The following is a 16107-nucleotide window of genomic DNA, read 5'->3' as shown; positions in this document are numbered from 1 at the left end:
GTTAGTGACGTTGAGAGCCCCAGGGTAAATGGCTTGCCCCACTGCTGCTGGTGTTTGAAGTACCGTGTTCATTACAACTGCCTGTCAAGACATGACACTAAAAGCCCCCAGAGCACCTAGCAGTACCAGCAACTTAATAAAAGGGTGGAGTGCAACCAGGGTAGCAAAATAGCTGCTGCCGTAGTGGCAGCTGACTACACTATCACCCTCGCCCCTCTGCCCTCTCAAATAGTCCGTGTTGTTCCCGTGCGTCACAACTCCCCCTGGGCACAGGGCTGCCTCACTACGCCTCGGAATGGTATATCTGTGTTAAGGCTCCCAATACTGCTAACCTCAGTGTAACTGAATTAATAATTGCAAAGGTGGGGAACTTTGGCAAAACTTCCCTTACATAGGCAAAATGTGTGTGCTGTGGGTGGTGCAGGGTGTGTATAGTCATCAGATTCCAGACTCCTTGGCCAATCCCCCACCCCCAAAGGTTTCTCAAGTACAAGGAGGCCCTGGGCCCTTTGAGGGCCATGAGTAGGGGTGGATAGATTGGCTAGTTAGACCTTATTGCAAAATAATCCTGCAGACGTCAATACGCCAGGGCCAGGAATCAAACACAAGTCTCCCATATGGTAGCCAAGAGCATTAAGCCTGTTATGTCTGGTGCTGACAAGCTAATTAAACTGACGGCTGCCTAATTGGATTTTATTCCACACCAGAGATCAACATGGCCTAAAAGAAGCTTTGACAGATGCACTGACCTGTGGGGATCTTGCCTTCTCCACCATGACCAAAAAGCACTGCAAAGAGAAGAGAACAATGAGGTGGGCAACCATGGCTTTGTGTTAAACCTGCTTCTCTCGAGGCAGCTACTGTTGCTCTCTTTCCCCTTGGCATCTGGTTCTCAGTGTTGTTCATGCTGAGATCTGTTTCCTTCCAGAAGTACCTCCACTGCACATTCTGTTTTCCTTCTCTGTAACATTTTTAGTGGAGCCTCTATTATTCTCTGATGACAATATCCAAATGCAAAGTGCACTCTCCAAACAGAGCTGGTTGAGAATCCACATGACTCAGACACAAAGGGACTCTAATAGGTCATACCACATCCCCTCTTTTTATTAAGATCAGCACAACTTCATTCTTTTACCAGGTCCACGTCAGTTGTCCTAAATGCTGAAGCTGGCAATGATACCATTTAGCCCTCTGCTCCACTATTATTATTATTTACTGTGATCTTATTAATTAGCAGAATGGTAGGGTGATAGAAGAGTGGTGAAAGCATCTTGCTGCATCTACAGAGCTGTGAGCTCAAGCTGTGAATTGGATGTGTGCCGAGGGGTACCCCCAGCTGACAACCATACATAGGTACCTGGTCATTCAGGTTGGGAAGTCAGAAGTGTTGGATGTGATGCCGACCAAGTCACTCCCCTGAGTGCCCCTGGCTACAGAAACTGCTGTGCCTTAGCCACACTAGCCTAAGGCTGTTAGGCATGGATGGATCTTCAGATCAATTATCTGTGTGAAAAAAAAACCTGGATGCCACCATAGAGATACCTCTTTTAATAGCCTTTGCATACAAGAATAGGTATAAGTGTCTGTATATCACAATGGCTATTTAGTCTTTGCTAGTGGAGTTGTGCTGTTTCACCTATACCAGTATAGTTCAAATGATGACCCTATTTCACTGAGGAGCATATGGGCACATCCAGATGAATGCGCACGTGCCTGGTTGCCAGGGGCACTCAGGTGAGTGACTTGGTCGGCATCACATCCAACCAGTTTGAGATGCCGCAAGAGATGCACTAAGAATGAAAAAATGTTCCCTGCACTATATATTTGCAGCATGGGCTCTAAATTTGATACCTGGATTTCTGGGTATCAAAAAAAAAAACACACAGAAAAAAGCGGTGCAGGGCATAGTCCTGCAGCGTGTCCTGAGGCAACCAGAGACTGAGTCCTCCAAAGACACTCTGGCATCTGACCAGAGCATCTCTATGGTACCCATGCTGCCCCAGCACTCTGCCTCAGTGCGCTGGGGCAAACAGGAGCGGGGCAAGGCTGTGGTGTGACTCAGATCCAGGCTGTGTCCCAGGTAAGCAGGGACTGGGGGTGGAGGGGCTGTGTGGTTTCTGGTGGGGTTTGTGGGTGTGGGGTGTATGGGTGAGTGTATGGCAGGGGGAGGTTGTGTGTGTGTGGAAGTTAGGTGTGTAGGGCTTGTCAGGAGGCTGCCACATGCCCATCCCCTCTGCAGCGCACAGGCCCAACCCACCCCGACCTGGCCTGCCCCACCAGTGCGCCTTTAGACAGGACCGGAATGGCTCCTGTCACCACCTACAGCCACTGTCCAAAGATGTATGCTAGTAGGGCAGGCTGGGCTGGGTTGGGTTGGGCCAGGCCTGTTCTCCTTGATGGTCAGGCTGTGATGCGCGGCCATGGGGCTGTGCCTATGGCGGGCCGTGACCGCTCTGATGCCCTGACGGCCTGGTTGGCTGCTGCTGCCAGCGCTGGAGGCTGTGCACCGTAGGGGGGTGGGGAGTGGGCATGTGGTGGCCCCCCCTTGAATCCCTTCACAAACCCCACATCCCCCCACACCTACCCACAGACCCCACATTACCCCCCCACACACCCATCCCCCCATACCCACCCACACCCCTTCCCATCCCACTCCTGCAAACCCCACATCCCCCGATCACACACCCAGTTTGCCCAGCTGCCAGACAGGATAAGACCTGCTGGCAGGAGCTGTGGCTGCAGGGGCAGCTGTCCCCACATCCTGGTTAGTGAAGGGGTCAGAGGGAGCTCTGATTTTTCTAAGATAAGAAAACCAAAAACAAACATCAAAGCATATAGATATTTAGAATTTATTTTATTAGATAGAGGCACTGGTAGGCTTCCAAATTGTTTTAAAATTGTAAATATATCAATAAAACATTACCCAACTGATCTCTCTCTCTCTCTCTCTCTTCCTATATGCTCCGTATGTGTATATATATATAGGGAGAGAGAGAGAGAGAGAGAGTGAGTGGTCTTTTGTTTTAATTGTGGAAAAACATGGATTTTGGGGAGTTTTAAAGAGTGAATTTGGGATTTATTTTATCAGAGAATTTGCAGTTTTAAATAGAGAACACTAGGATTCCTGCTAGTGAGGCAAGTGGCAGGATCCAGGCAGAGGAGCCTGCTTAGGGCCAGGAGGACATGCTTTGACAGTTCAAAGCAGGCCACCACACTGCGGACATCTTCTAGGTGATAGTTGCCTAGATAGCAGGGTGTGAGCACACATGGCAGCAGTGCCACACAAAGGCCAACTGTGCAGCCACAGCCCACTGGCAGCTGACCCAGAGGTGCAGATGGATCTGCTACAGTGCCCATGCCACAGCCCAGGTGGCCATGAGGTTCCCATCCAGGTCTGGCAGGTGTGCAGATATGGGACTGCAGCGCCAAGTGGGCAGATGCTGTCACAGGTGGCAGAAGGTCACAGCCAGGCAGCAGCCCCCACTGCCAGACTGCTGCAGTGGGTAGAGGGTACAGGGGCCACTGTAGGTCAAAGCTGCTGCAGCAGTCCAGCTGGCATGGGCAGGCTAGTGTCCCCATATGTCAACTGTCTGGGTCTTAGAAGCTCCCAAAAGCAAGCGACTCTGAGCTGCTAGCCAGGACAGCTTTTTATACTGCTGAGGACAGCACAGGTGTTGGCCCCAGCCTTCAGCTCCCCCTGGCTGCAGATGTGGGAGGATCAGGGAAGGGTCAGTTTGTCCCAAGTGGCACAACTTGCTTGTGCATGTTCAGGCATGTGTGCTGAGGCAAAAATCTCCAGCACAAATTTGTGCTGCTCCTATTTGAGCTGCTGCAAGCACATGTGTCTGCATGTGTGGATGTGCTCTATGGCCACATCCAGACATGCATGGACATTTGGTTCCCTGAGGACAAGTAGCAGTGGTGCATCTTACGCCGCTGCTACTTGTCCCTGGGGAATGCCCATGCCATGCACACTTTGGCATGCAGCAAGTTACCCTGGGTGAGGTAACAGAGGCTGGGGCCAGCACTGGGGCCGCAGCCCGGCTGGCAGCTGCAGTGCAGCTCTGCTCTACTTTTCAGCAGCGTGCGCTGCTCCGTTTGTAAATTTTTTCTGTGTTTTTTTATTTTTACCCCTGGAAATCCAGGGGTCAAAAAACACTGCAGAAAAAAATATGGAGCACTACATGCTTGGGCAGCCAGCCCTTGCAGCACAGAGAACACTGGACCATGTGGTCTATGGTACTGCTACATACCACACAACCACGCTTGTCTGGACGTGCTCTATGAGCACATGGCAAGAGACCGGTTCTGTTCCAAAGAGCCCTCACCATAAACAGACAAGGCAAACAGAGAGATAGAAGGACAGAGAGTTGAAGTGACTGTCAGAGCTGGCAGAGGTAGCCGCTCATATGCTTAGGGCTGAAGATCCTAAGTTCAAATCTCGCTGTTTTCTCCCCACCGTGGACCCAAAGACACTAACACCAAGCTAAATTCCCATTGAAAAAGGTGAACTCAACTGTAGCTTGCTCAAAAACATTCAATGTGAGATGGCAGCAACATGAGTGCTTTCAGCATATGTTGTCTTGTGGTCAACTGAAAGTAGACCAGGGTACAGAGAAGTTAATTGCTTTCTTAGTGTCGTTCTATGCTAATGAAGATGGTTGGCAAGGCATACAGCGGTGGACAGGGGAGGGAGGGAGGGAGAAGGATTCCTATCTTCAAGGCTTTTAATGGGAAATGATGGGGCTGTCCAGAGGGAGTGGGCAGCAAGACAAGGGAATGGCTCGAAGCCAGTTTGAAGAAAGTCAGCAGGGGCGGGCAAGGGCCTCCAGAAGGCTCTAAACCACTTATCAGGATATTGGGCTGGCAGAGAAGGACACTGATCCTGATCAATGTATGCTACAAGGAGTGTTCCAAGCATCTCACATGGCCTGATTCTTTTGCTGACCAGAGGCTATTTTGATCAAGGGTCAGTAAAAGGTCTATCTAATAGTTTCCTGCTGAAGTCACAAGGGGGATTTATGCATGTTGCAGTTATGGGCCCCTAACTCCAAGTGGGATTGGCTTTTCCAGCCTTCAGTGTAATTGCTGTCACCAGGCACCCAGAGTATAGAACTAGAAAGGAGCTGGCAATTGTGTTGCTAATGGGGGAGTCAGAACAGAACTATGGCCAGCCTTCATCCGGCTGTGCAGGGCCTAGAGGACAAGACCAATGCAAAGATGTGAGGAAGGGGCCACTTTTCCATGCACTTTTCAGATCATGTCACACTTGAGCACTAAACTCTTAAGATTTTTTTTAAATGACAGATGAACAAAGTGGCACAGCTCCATCCTAGTCAAGGGACCAGACCCCTAGCTAGCGTGAACCACTGTAGCTCCATTAGAATAGCTGAGGCTATGCTCATTTGTATCAGGTGAAGATCTGAACTATAATCTCCTTAACATGGGTTTTAAAAAGGTTGTAGCACCTTGGGCTATCTCTTTGTAATAGTGTGACTTACCATAGAAGAGCTCTGTGAATGGATCTATTTCAAGGAGAAGCAATGATGAAATGATTTGCTTCTTTAGACTTGCCGGCAAAGATTTTCAGTGAGGCTAGTAATTTGGGTTTCTTACAGGAGATGACTTCGAGGGGCTTAATTTTCAGAAAAGTCTGAGAATTCATTGTTTGGAAACCTGGTCCTTTTTAAAGTATTTCAGGTTGGTCAACCAAAGATCAAGGCATGCAAAACCACTGCGGGAATCTTATCCAGTGGGTCCTCTTTGGTAAGCTATAAGTCAAGGGACTACCTCAGGGTGGAAATGGTCTTGGTGTCTTCTGCCAAATCAGTCTGGTCTGAGTTAACTAGTCTGACATGCTTGATATTCTGTCTGTGTCAAAACAATACAAAATAACGGACACTCGGTTGAAAGTCGAGGGAGAGAGATGAAGACAAAACATATTAGAAAGACCAAATATCAGAACAAGACCTGGAGCACAACATCCAAATTTGATTGTCTTCCTGCAAGAAAGACAGTGCTAAGATAGGAAACATTCAGAGAATGCAACAAAGATGAGTTAGTTTGTGCGATACTTCAGATACATAGGGTCCTAAGTAGTTATGTCATCATCATCTCCATTACCTATAGCAACAACAATGATAATAATAATAATTATTATTATTATTACTATACTTCCAAGGGTGGATTCAAAGGGGATGAGGCAATGTGGCTGCTCCTCCGTTTACCGGTGCTGCACATGAGCTCTCGCCATGAGGTCTAGCCACAGCTTCTGTTTTCACAAAGCTTTGAAGCCCAGGAGCACTGCTGTTATTGTGCATTTCCTTCTTTCCCCTGCTACTGTATTCAGTGGGGAGGGAGAGCAAGAAGCAGGGAGAACAGCAGCAGCTTTCACTCCCTGGGCTCTGAAAGCAGGGGCTCCAACCAGACCCAATCCCATCAACTGGTCAGTTCAGAGCTCACTGTTCATGCAGGGCACTTGTACATGTGACAATATCATGATGTACACATGATGAAAATTTCCCTTTGTGTAGCTTAATGGCATCACACATTACACATATCCGAGTTTTGGGGGTTTTAAATGAGTTTGCATTGTTGAGTTTGCAACATTGCAATTAGAACGTTGCAGCCATTAGTCAGCTTGTCACCCGGCTGCAGGAGAGGTGGGCAGGCTCTGCAGAAAAAAGGATTGGGCCCCTTGCCACTTCTGCCTTCAGCAGGCTTCTGCGGCTGGCAGCATGCTTGGGGCTGCCCAGGAATAGGCTGGTTTGCCCCTGGGGTAGGGTGGGAATGCGGCATGAGGGTAGCTGGATTTGTTGGTGGCCAGAGAAAGTGGCTGGGATGGTGCGCATGGGATGGAGCTCCCTAGGCAAGCTGCTAGCTGGCCAGGTGCTGCCCCAGCTTGGAGGTGCCGGATTCAATGCTTTCTCGAGCCCGTCTGGGCTTCCAGCATCCCATGCTCTGTCCCTACCACCTTCTCCAGCTGCCAGCACACCCAGCTTGCCCCTGAGACAGCATAGGGAGGTAGCAGGAGGGTGGCTAGGTGTGCTGGTGGCTGGAGAAGGTGGCAGGGACAGTGCATGGAGCACTGGAAGCCTGTGCAGGCTCAGGGAAGTGTTGTATCGGGTGCCTCCGAGCTGGGGCAGCACCCTGCCAGCTAGCAGCCTGCCCAGGAGGCCCCACACTCTGTGTACCATCCCCACCACTTTCTCCAGCTGCCAGCAAACCCAGCTGACCTGTAACCTCTTTGCACTGCTCCAAAGGCAAGCCAGCCTGTTCCTGGGCGGCCCCAGATGTCCTGCTAGCTGTAGGAGCCACTGAAGACAGAAGCAGTGAGTGGCCCGATCCTTTTGGGTTTTTTTCGACAGAGCCTGCTTACCTCTCCTGCAGCCAGGGGCCAAGATGACAGATTAATGGCCTCCTGGCTGTGGGAGAGGTGGGTAGGCTCTGTCAAAAAAAAAAAAGGATCGGGCCCCTCACCGTTTCTGCCTTCAGCAGGCAGCTGTGGCCACCAGGACAATCATGTATATACAGCAATGGGGTAGGTTTTAATTAAAAACTCGCCGTTTCAATTTAGGGAGCATAAAATGCAACCTGCAGGATTAAACCTCCGTTGCATGTACAAGCGCCTATGGAGGGCAGAAGCCCATGCTGATCAGGCAGTGAGTGCAGAGCTCGCTGTGCATGTGCAGCACAGCCAAAATGTGTCTAGCGGGACGGGGAGCCTCCTTACTCCATTCTTGGATCTGCTACTGGCAATTTCAGAAGGAAAAGTCATGAATGCATGTCTAGCTAAGCAAAAGCATCCATGAATTTAAAATGTTACCATCTTCCTCAGCATATTAGAGGTGTCTATAAGTGCTGCTTTCTGGAGGACCCAGGGTCCGATAATAGATCCAATTCCTATTTACACATTGCTTTTTTGATATCTCCAGTGCACCACACACTGTTGGTATTATGGTTAGGCTTTTCATGCCACAGGTTTTCTTTAATTTCTACCCTTACTGATTGTCAGTCTTTTCTTGCATTTCCAACAGACCATTCTTACCGAATGGCTAAGTGGTGTTCATAACAAAACACTCATCCCTCCTGTTTTTTACAGAACCTGGTTTATGCACACCGATGTCTAAAAAAGTCCCATTATGCGCTTATTTGTTGCAATTTTGTCTGGCTTATGATGGTAATGCTTCCTTCCTATTCACAGTCTTTACTTCCTGCAGAACACCCAACACACAATGCTACCAGCTTTGTTATATTGTACTTTATGCTCATCTCTGATCAAGTTGATAAATGTCCTTATGATATGACTGAGAGTCTCTGAGCCCTGGCTACTCATCCTGCATTCTGAACTTACATTTTCCTTCTATCTGTCCTTGCTGGAATGTATTTTGTGTGAATAACCTGATCCTGCCTGACTGTAGCTAGATCCTCAGCTTCTCTTTTCAGCCCTCCTTTAGCGAACAACTTAGAATCGGCTACGTTTCCTGAGTTTTTCTACAAATGTCTCCGGGGAGTTATTTTTACACCCATTGCTACCTAAGCATCTCGTGTTGCTGCCTGTCCAATGACTTACACTCAGTTACAGTTGATTCCTTATTTAGTTTGGAAGCTGATCCAAGATCCAGAGAGTCTATTTTTAGTCTCTCATGTAGTTTGCTATTGTCTCACACACCCAGTCCGTAACATCCTTGAATGCTCTCAGTCCTTTTCTTCCACCCTTTCTGTCAAGCTAGGGCTTTTCCACTTTTGAGTTTGTTCTTTACTTTACACTGTGCTACCTTCCTCTTTGTTCTCCTGCTCGCTTTCAGTTGAAGTGAATCCTTGCCCAATTTAGTACAGCACCAGAATGATAATAGAGGGAATGGCATGTGTGTTTCTTGTCTTAACTATATTTTGCTTATTGAACTTTGCTTTAAAAACTGTTGTTAATCCCAAAACGCTCATTCTTCAACATTTTACTCACTTCTTCATCACACACCTTTTCCTTTTGAAGAATTCCTAAATACCTGTAATATCCAATGCTACTGATACCTTCTATCACACTGTTTTCCAATTCTGTCCCCTGTGACATTTTATAGTGCCTTCTAGCATTTAAGCTGTGCATATGTTTAAACCTAATCCCATTCCTTTAACTTTCCTCCACAAATTTCTATAGTTTAAAGAAGTTAGTTTTCTGTGATCAGTGCCATACCAAGGGGGGGCGGGTGAGGGGCATCAGGGAGACTACCCCAGGTGCTGAAGTGAAGGGGGGCCAACAGGTACTGCCCAGTCGGGGTGGGGTGTGGGATGGAGCCGCAAATGGCTTGTTGGGGGGGACGGGAGTGGGGATGGGGGGAGGGTGACTCCTGCCACTGTGTGCACTCCTGGGCGAGCATTGGCGGGGGTGGTCCTGGATCTGTGTGCAGGGCAAGGGTGGGCTACTGCTGCGGGCTTTGCCCCAGGTGCCAAACTTTGTTGTCATGGTACTGTCTGTGATTCATGTCATGGTCTGCCAGGCTGGTATGAGGGTCTATGAGCTGGCAATATTTCACCCTAAGGTTGGAGTCAGCTGGATTCTTGGAGGTCTAGTTGGTGTTTCAATATGCAAGATGCTTTCAAGATAACCTTCTTGGAGATAACTGTTACTTTTAGGTTCACAGCATGTTCTGGTGCACGTGCAGAACATGGCAGTCCATAAACAGCCAAATCCTGTCTGTTATGCCTGATCACTCGCAGAGTGATGATCGTAATGATGATTGTCTTTCAGGCCAGACAGGAGTACCAAGACCATCTAATGTAACACAGGCCATGAAATTTCACCCGAGTTCTGCATCAAGTCTATATCCTGTGGCTGAACTATCATGCATTTTTAAACCATTCTGAGCCTATTCTATTACTGTTGCTGTTGGGCTTAAATAGACCATGTAGAGATTGAGACCACATTATGCTATGCATTTCATTCATGCCACATGCGTAGCTATTGCCTTAGAGACTGTCCAGGGTGCACCGTCAGCTCACAAAAACTGTGTCACTTTATTTATGTTGGTGTAGTTAAAGCAGCACATCCCTACTAGTGCAGACATTGTCATGTCAGTATAAAGACACTAATAGCTATATGACTATAATATATGATGACAGTTATATAGCTATATATGTATAACAGCCATACTAGTGTAGCTACTCCTGTAGGGAAAGAGTAATAACATATATTGATAAGAGACAGATCTTCTGTGTACTTTGAGCTCTACACTGTGTAAAGGCTAGATATTTATGATGTTGCTGCTGCTGATAAGGCTTCTCTTCCCATCACCTGTGAAATTTATTAGTATTAATGTTAGCATTAGTATTGCTATTAGTGTTACTACTGTGTTTAAATGAATATAAGATGACCCCCCAATTAGATTCTATATATGGAAAAAAATACATTTGTTATAATTGTTCAGGTATAGAATCTAAGTTTTGGAGGTTTGCCTTGAATTTGTCCCTCCCAGTCACTGCTAGAGCAGGGAAAATAAATGGGGGAGGAGTCAGGTAGCCCCCTTGCCTTCTCCTTATTTTCAGACCCTGCTCTCCCAAAACACATGGAAATGAAGGGCAAATTTCAAAATACTGATTTTGAAATAAACATACCTTTATTAATTAATTTGCATATAGACAAATTATTGGAGGCACCCGTAGAATTAGTTCATACAGAACTGATGCACTTATTGTACCAGAGTTTATTGCCCTTGGGCATGCCGTTTGAATGTGTGCCTGGGACTGAAGCACATTGAGCCGTATTGGAGCAGCCCCGCCTGGCAGGAGGCCCCAGGACTCAGTCTGCCAGCCCAAGGCTGCTCCAACCTGGCTCAGTGTGCTGTGGAGAGGACGGCTAGGACCCAAGGGAACTTCAGTGCAGGGCTGCCTGCTTACTGAGGGGCTAGCCATCAGGCAGCCCTTCAGTGAAGTATCCTCATACCCCGGCATCTACATGCGTGCTGCTGTAGAATAAAAAACTCCACGGCAGGATAGTACTTGTATATACAAGTACTACTCTCCTTCAGAGTTTATTAGTTTACTCCAGTCCAGTGTCATAGCAAGGGGGGGGCAAGTGCGGTGACTGCCTCAGGCACCAAAGTGAAGGGGTGACAACAGGTGCTGCCCAGCTGCAGCGGGGTGCAGGATGGAACTGCGAGTGGCTCATTTAGGGGTGCACGGGGATGGGGGGAGGGCGGCTACCTCTACTGCATACACTCTCGGGCAAGCATGGGGGGTGTGCCCCCCAGATCTGTGAGTGGGGAGAGGGCAGGCTGCCACTGCGGGCTTTGCCCTGGGTGCCAAACTTCCTTGCCATGATACTGCTCCAGCTTAATAGCTCTGCACGTATAGACACAAGATATTTACTGCAGAGCTAATTAGTCGACTCTACAGTAAACATCTTGTGTAGACATGCCTATTTAAAGCTTGTGAAGAAACAGGAATCACTGGAAATGAGAAAGAAAAGGACAGCTCATCTGTGGGAGTAAAGAGGAAATCAAAATACATGGGGACTGAGCCCAATGGGCATTTTATCTTGTTCAGATGGGTTGTAATGACCTATCCTTGTGGTAGGTTCCCATCAGCACTTTTGCTACCAGGGGAGGGTGTTTGGAGCTTGCTCCAGCATTTCCAAATGTTGGCTTGGTATTACAGTACCTCCATGCCCAGTGCTTGTTCACTCCTGGGGAGCAGCTGCTATTTTTTTTAGGGACACACATATGGTTTCCATCAGCATATTTACTGAATATGGCCCATGCATTTTACAGACATGCTCAGTGTTGGCTGCATCTAATCAACTTTATAGTAGGTTTCTGTTACTGAGCACATGTTGCTTCTGGCACCAGTTTTATGATAGATGATGTATTGAATGAAGTTTTCTTGTATGCAATTGTAAGATGAAGGGCTTTTTTTCCCCCATGCTGATGTGGGGGACAACCTCATATTAGACTTGATTAAACACTGTAATATCATTACCATATATTATTCTGTAATAATTTTTTACACTGTTTTACAACTTCACTGCATGGGATAAGATGACTTGGTTACGTGGGGTTACCACTCCCTGAAGATAAAACCCTTGTTGCATTGCTATTATTTTTACTGCATCCATACTTGAGATTGTACTGGTACAGCAACATCGGTAAAAAACATCACTCCTAACTGCCACAGCTCTGCTTGTTTGCAGGGCAGACATAAACTGGTAAGTTCTTAGTGTAGGAACCATCTCTTTTTTAAGTGAGTATGTGTACGATGCTTCACACAATACGGCTGTAATCCCCTCTACACAACAGAAGAATCAACAGACAAACAGGTGACCTTGCATGGTGGTGATCATTACTATTCTTATTTATTCTATTAATGCAGCTGTGAAGATTTTGGCGCCTCTTAGGACAGCAATTTTGCGTTGCTTTGTTTGGAGGGGAGGAACGCAATATAATTGCTATTTTTCTTTCATTAGCATCTGCGAAGGCAATGAGCAAATTTGGTGCCTGGTCTAGAAAATCTTCCTGCTGGGTTTTGCAAGGCTGTCTTAAGGGCATGTTAGAATTAGGCATTAAGAGCTGCTTGCATTACTCGTACAAGGAGAGATCTATAGACTCCCTTAGACACTTCTCAGGGGGAGGGCAGAATCTGATCCTAGGCTGAATGACTGCAGCAACAGGGTTATTTTTTTAGCCCTGGTGGATACAAAGCTTGTGCAAGGTGATGCTGAGGCAGTGACCTGTCCCATCCCTCCTCTGTGCCCAGGCCTGCATGGGTTTGACCCCACTTTCTGAGACAGCTTATCCTGGGCCATAAGGAGATTAGAGCTCTAGTTGTGTGTTTAAGTATTATGGGGAGGGCAAATGGAGGAATGTCATATGGGAAAGTGGCTTGCCTTCCCTAGAGGTCTTGGCTACTGGCTGCAGAGTGGGTGGACCAAGGGGGTGCTTGAGTTTAGCTATTTTTATCTAGTCGTACGTCTCGCACCCAAGCCTGCCTTGTCTGCATCAGATGAAATATTTCTTCTATCTTCTCCAGCTGAGGTGTAGCTGGGAGAAGTTTTTTGATTGCCCTGAAATCCTTACTCCATTCCTACTGCGGAAAAATTCCCACTGAAGTCTGTTGGCTACCTCCTGACTGGTGTGGAGCTACAATATTTTGATTCACACTCAATCAATGGCGATTCTACCTCAGCAGGGACTGAATAATGACATATCTGTTCAGTGCCGTAACAAGGGTGGGGTGAGCGGGTCAACCCCTCCCCCCCACCCTCCCGGGTCCCGAAGCGAAGGGGCGCCAACAAGTCCTGCCCAACCAGGGCGGGTGCAGGACAGAGCCACAAGTGGCTCATTTTGGTGGGGGAAAGGATGGCTCCTGCCGCTGCATGCACTCCTGGGCAAGCTTGTGGGGGGGTGTATCCCCTGGATCTGTGCATGGGGCGAGGGCGGGCTGCCACTGCAGGCTTTGAACCAGGTGCCAAACTTAGTTGTTACAGGACTGTATGTGTTGGTTCTGGAGATGGAAAAGACCTATTTGTTCACCTCTTGTCCAAGCACCCCTTCGTCTACCTTCTGGGGGCAGGGTAGGATTCATTTCCCAGGTACTACTTTCAGTGATGCTGTTCACTAGGCGTATATTAAACCCTGGCAGCACAATCAGCCCTACCCAAAGCATATAGTAATATATGTTCCCTTACCTAAGGCATTTATTATTTGAATTAGACTGGTGTTTGGGACACAATACATTGGTGATGTGAGGAAGAGGAAAGCCAATTTACCTATGGTGCTGTTGTGGACATGGAGTGTCTTGGAGCACTTCATTGATGGAAAGGAGTAAGGTGTCTCCCAAAAGCTCTTGAGAAGCATGTTCAAACCTTGTTCTTGTTTTATGCCAAAGACGGGTACATGGGTACCTGGACATTAAGGCTGAGGAGTCAAAGGTAGCTGGACATGACACTGGCCACATCATTGCTCGGCCTGCCACTGGCGACAGAAACTGGCCCATCTTAACTACGCTAGCCAGATGGACCCTTAGGCTTGGGACAACCTTTGACCTTACATTGTATTTTGTTAATACTGCGTGTTGGCCTGGCTATGGGGATGGCATTTTCTGTATGAATGTTCAGCCTTATCTGCTTCTCACCAAGGTTAGGCTGGAAGGAGGAGGTGGCTCAAGATGGTTACTTATCAGCCTCCATTTAAGAGTCATGAAGGGTCAAATCCCAGAACAAGAAGTTCAGAAGACAGACTGTCTCCAAGAACATGGGACAAGTTTAACTAGAAGGGGTTGATGTCTGTGCCCTTCCACCCCCCCACCCCACCACCCCGGTTTCAGCCTCCTGGAAGAACCCTGGCATCACATGGAAAGGATTGCTTTGGGGATGCAGGGGCAAATCAGACCATGGCAAGCTCAGACACAAGGATCTGTGTGGGAGGCAGGAGGACCCAGGCCTGCCTGGCCAGTCATTATGGGACAGCAGGACTTCAGGAGCTGGTTTCTACCTGTCCTTCAAAGAGGGCCAACACGTTGCTTTATTCAGGAATTCAGCTTTAAATAATTATAGCTGTTCTGGAATAAATCCATGGATACACAAACCCCAAAGCAGACATACTCAAAGCCTGTTGATCCAAAATCCCTTTCTTTAAGTAGTTTGTTCTAACTGCTAAATAAAATACGCTATGCTACGGCAATGGTCCCCAAGCATGAAGTGACACAGGTGCCTCAGGGTCCCGAGGTACTGCCCACACAGCGATAAGCAGGGTGGTTTAACTCCTTTATGTGGGGGGGAATAATCACAATCCCATCCCAAGACACAAAGGGCAAGAGGTGCAAACCCTGATGGATGCGCTCAGAACCCAGAAAGCTGGCCAAGTCACAAAACCCATGCCAAGGGGTTTCTCCTCTCTCATCAGTATGTTCCAAACAGTCTTGTCCTATCCAGTATAAAACAAATCTAGAGAAACTCATTTCACTTTTCCATATCTCAAATTTGGCTTCCGCCCTCTTTCCAAAGCTCACAATATACTATATAATACTATATTAAACCTTTGTATCACAGCGGGTCTGGTTTTACACTGTAATTGTTCATGTCCCTTCTCTTTACTCAAACGCTGGGCTAAACCATAACTGTAATACAGCAGGGACTCTTGTCCAGCTCAGGGCCCCTGCGATAGGAGCTATAAGGCCTGGTCATTGATTAAGGCCTGTTGTGTTAAGCACCGTGCAAATAAGAAGAGTCCCTGTCCCAGAGACTCTCAATCTAGGATTTTAAAAGGGTGGAACAGGTGGATAAACGGAGGGACACGGGGAGAAAAGGACAAGGTCTCAGGGAGGATGGGGACATGGGATAAATCTGCTTCTTGCACCTGCTTCTCAACTGATCTACATTTGTCGAGCACCAGTGAAATCAGTGCCAATTTAAATCTGCCCATCAACATTATTACTTCAAAAGTCTATGAACCCAGTTTATTTCAAAAGGTGCACTGCCGGATAACAGGTTGGTTTCACTGACAGCGCTACACTCATTTGAAAGGTTGGGGTTCTTAACCTATATGGTTTCTTTTGTTCTGGCCTTTTAATCTTTATCTATCTACTGGTAAATCATAAAGCTTATCTGGTTGGCCTATAAATAAGACGTATCGTCCCTATCATGGCACACAACAAAGCAAAGGAGTTGATCGAGTCAATGGTTGGTAAGAAGCAGTAAATGTTCTTTAGGCCTAATCCTCAGCAGCAAACAACATGTACGGAGCCAGACAGATTTTCCCCATCTGGGTATCCAGCCCTTTTTCTGGTACAGCAAAAGCTGCTTTACACCAGCTAGGGAGAGCTGCTTTGTTTTTTAATTTTAATTGCTGAACACCAAAGCTCTGACAAGGTAGACCTCTTCATTGCCCAGCAGGCAGCTCCATGCCTGTGCCCCACTTCAGAAGAGCGCAAAGCCTTGGAGATGAGTGAGTCCCTCACAGCCCCAGTCCAGCATTTCTGAGGGAACTCCAGCAGCGAAGCGTGGCTCAGTTCAAGTACTCACCCTGCAACCCCAACAAGACCAATGGGGCAAAGGCCGGATGCTGGACTCCCATCAGGACTGGTTGCTTCCTCTTCCACCCTGGTCTTGAGCCGTGAGTG

General features: G+C 47.6%; 1 protein-coding gene across 2 annotated transcripts in view; it reads right to left on the bottom strand.

The window, feature by feature from the left end:
- The window catches only part of CD5 (CD5 molecule), a 27975-nt gene extending 11868 nt beyond the window's left edge, over positions 1-16107 (bottom strand). For both annotated transcript variants that reach the window (XM_090032227.1, XM_090032228.1), the window contains exons 1-2: positions 16010-16107; positions 750-788 (exon numbers count right to left, since the gene is read on the bottom strand). In XM_090032227.1, coding sequence (XP_089888353.1) covers positions 750-788; positions 16010-16061 — 91 coding nt within the window. In that variant the 5' untranslated portion in view covers positions 16062-16107. The remainder of the gene's footprint in view (positions 1-749; positions 789-16009) is intronic.

Source organism: Crocodylus siamensis, chromosome 2 (assembly GCF_052110815.1).
Source record: "Crocodylus siamensis isolate JL-2025a chromosome 2, ASM5211081v1, whole genome shotgun sequence".
Classification (NCBI taxonomy): Eukaryota; Metazoa; Chordata; order Crocodylia; family Crocodylidae; genus Crocodylus; species Crocodylus siamensis.
Note: the sequence above shows the minus strand (reverse complement) of the source record. Positions and strands in the feature narration are given on the sequence as shown.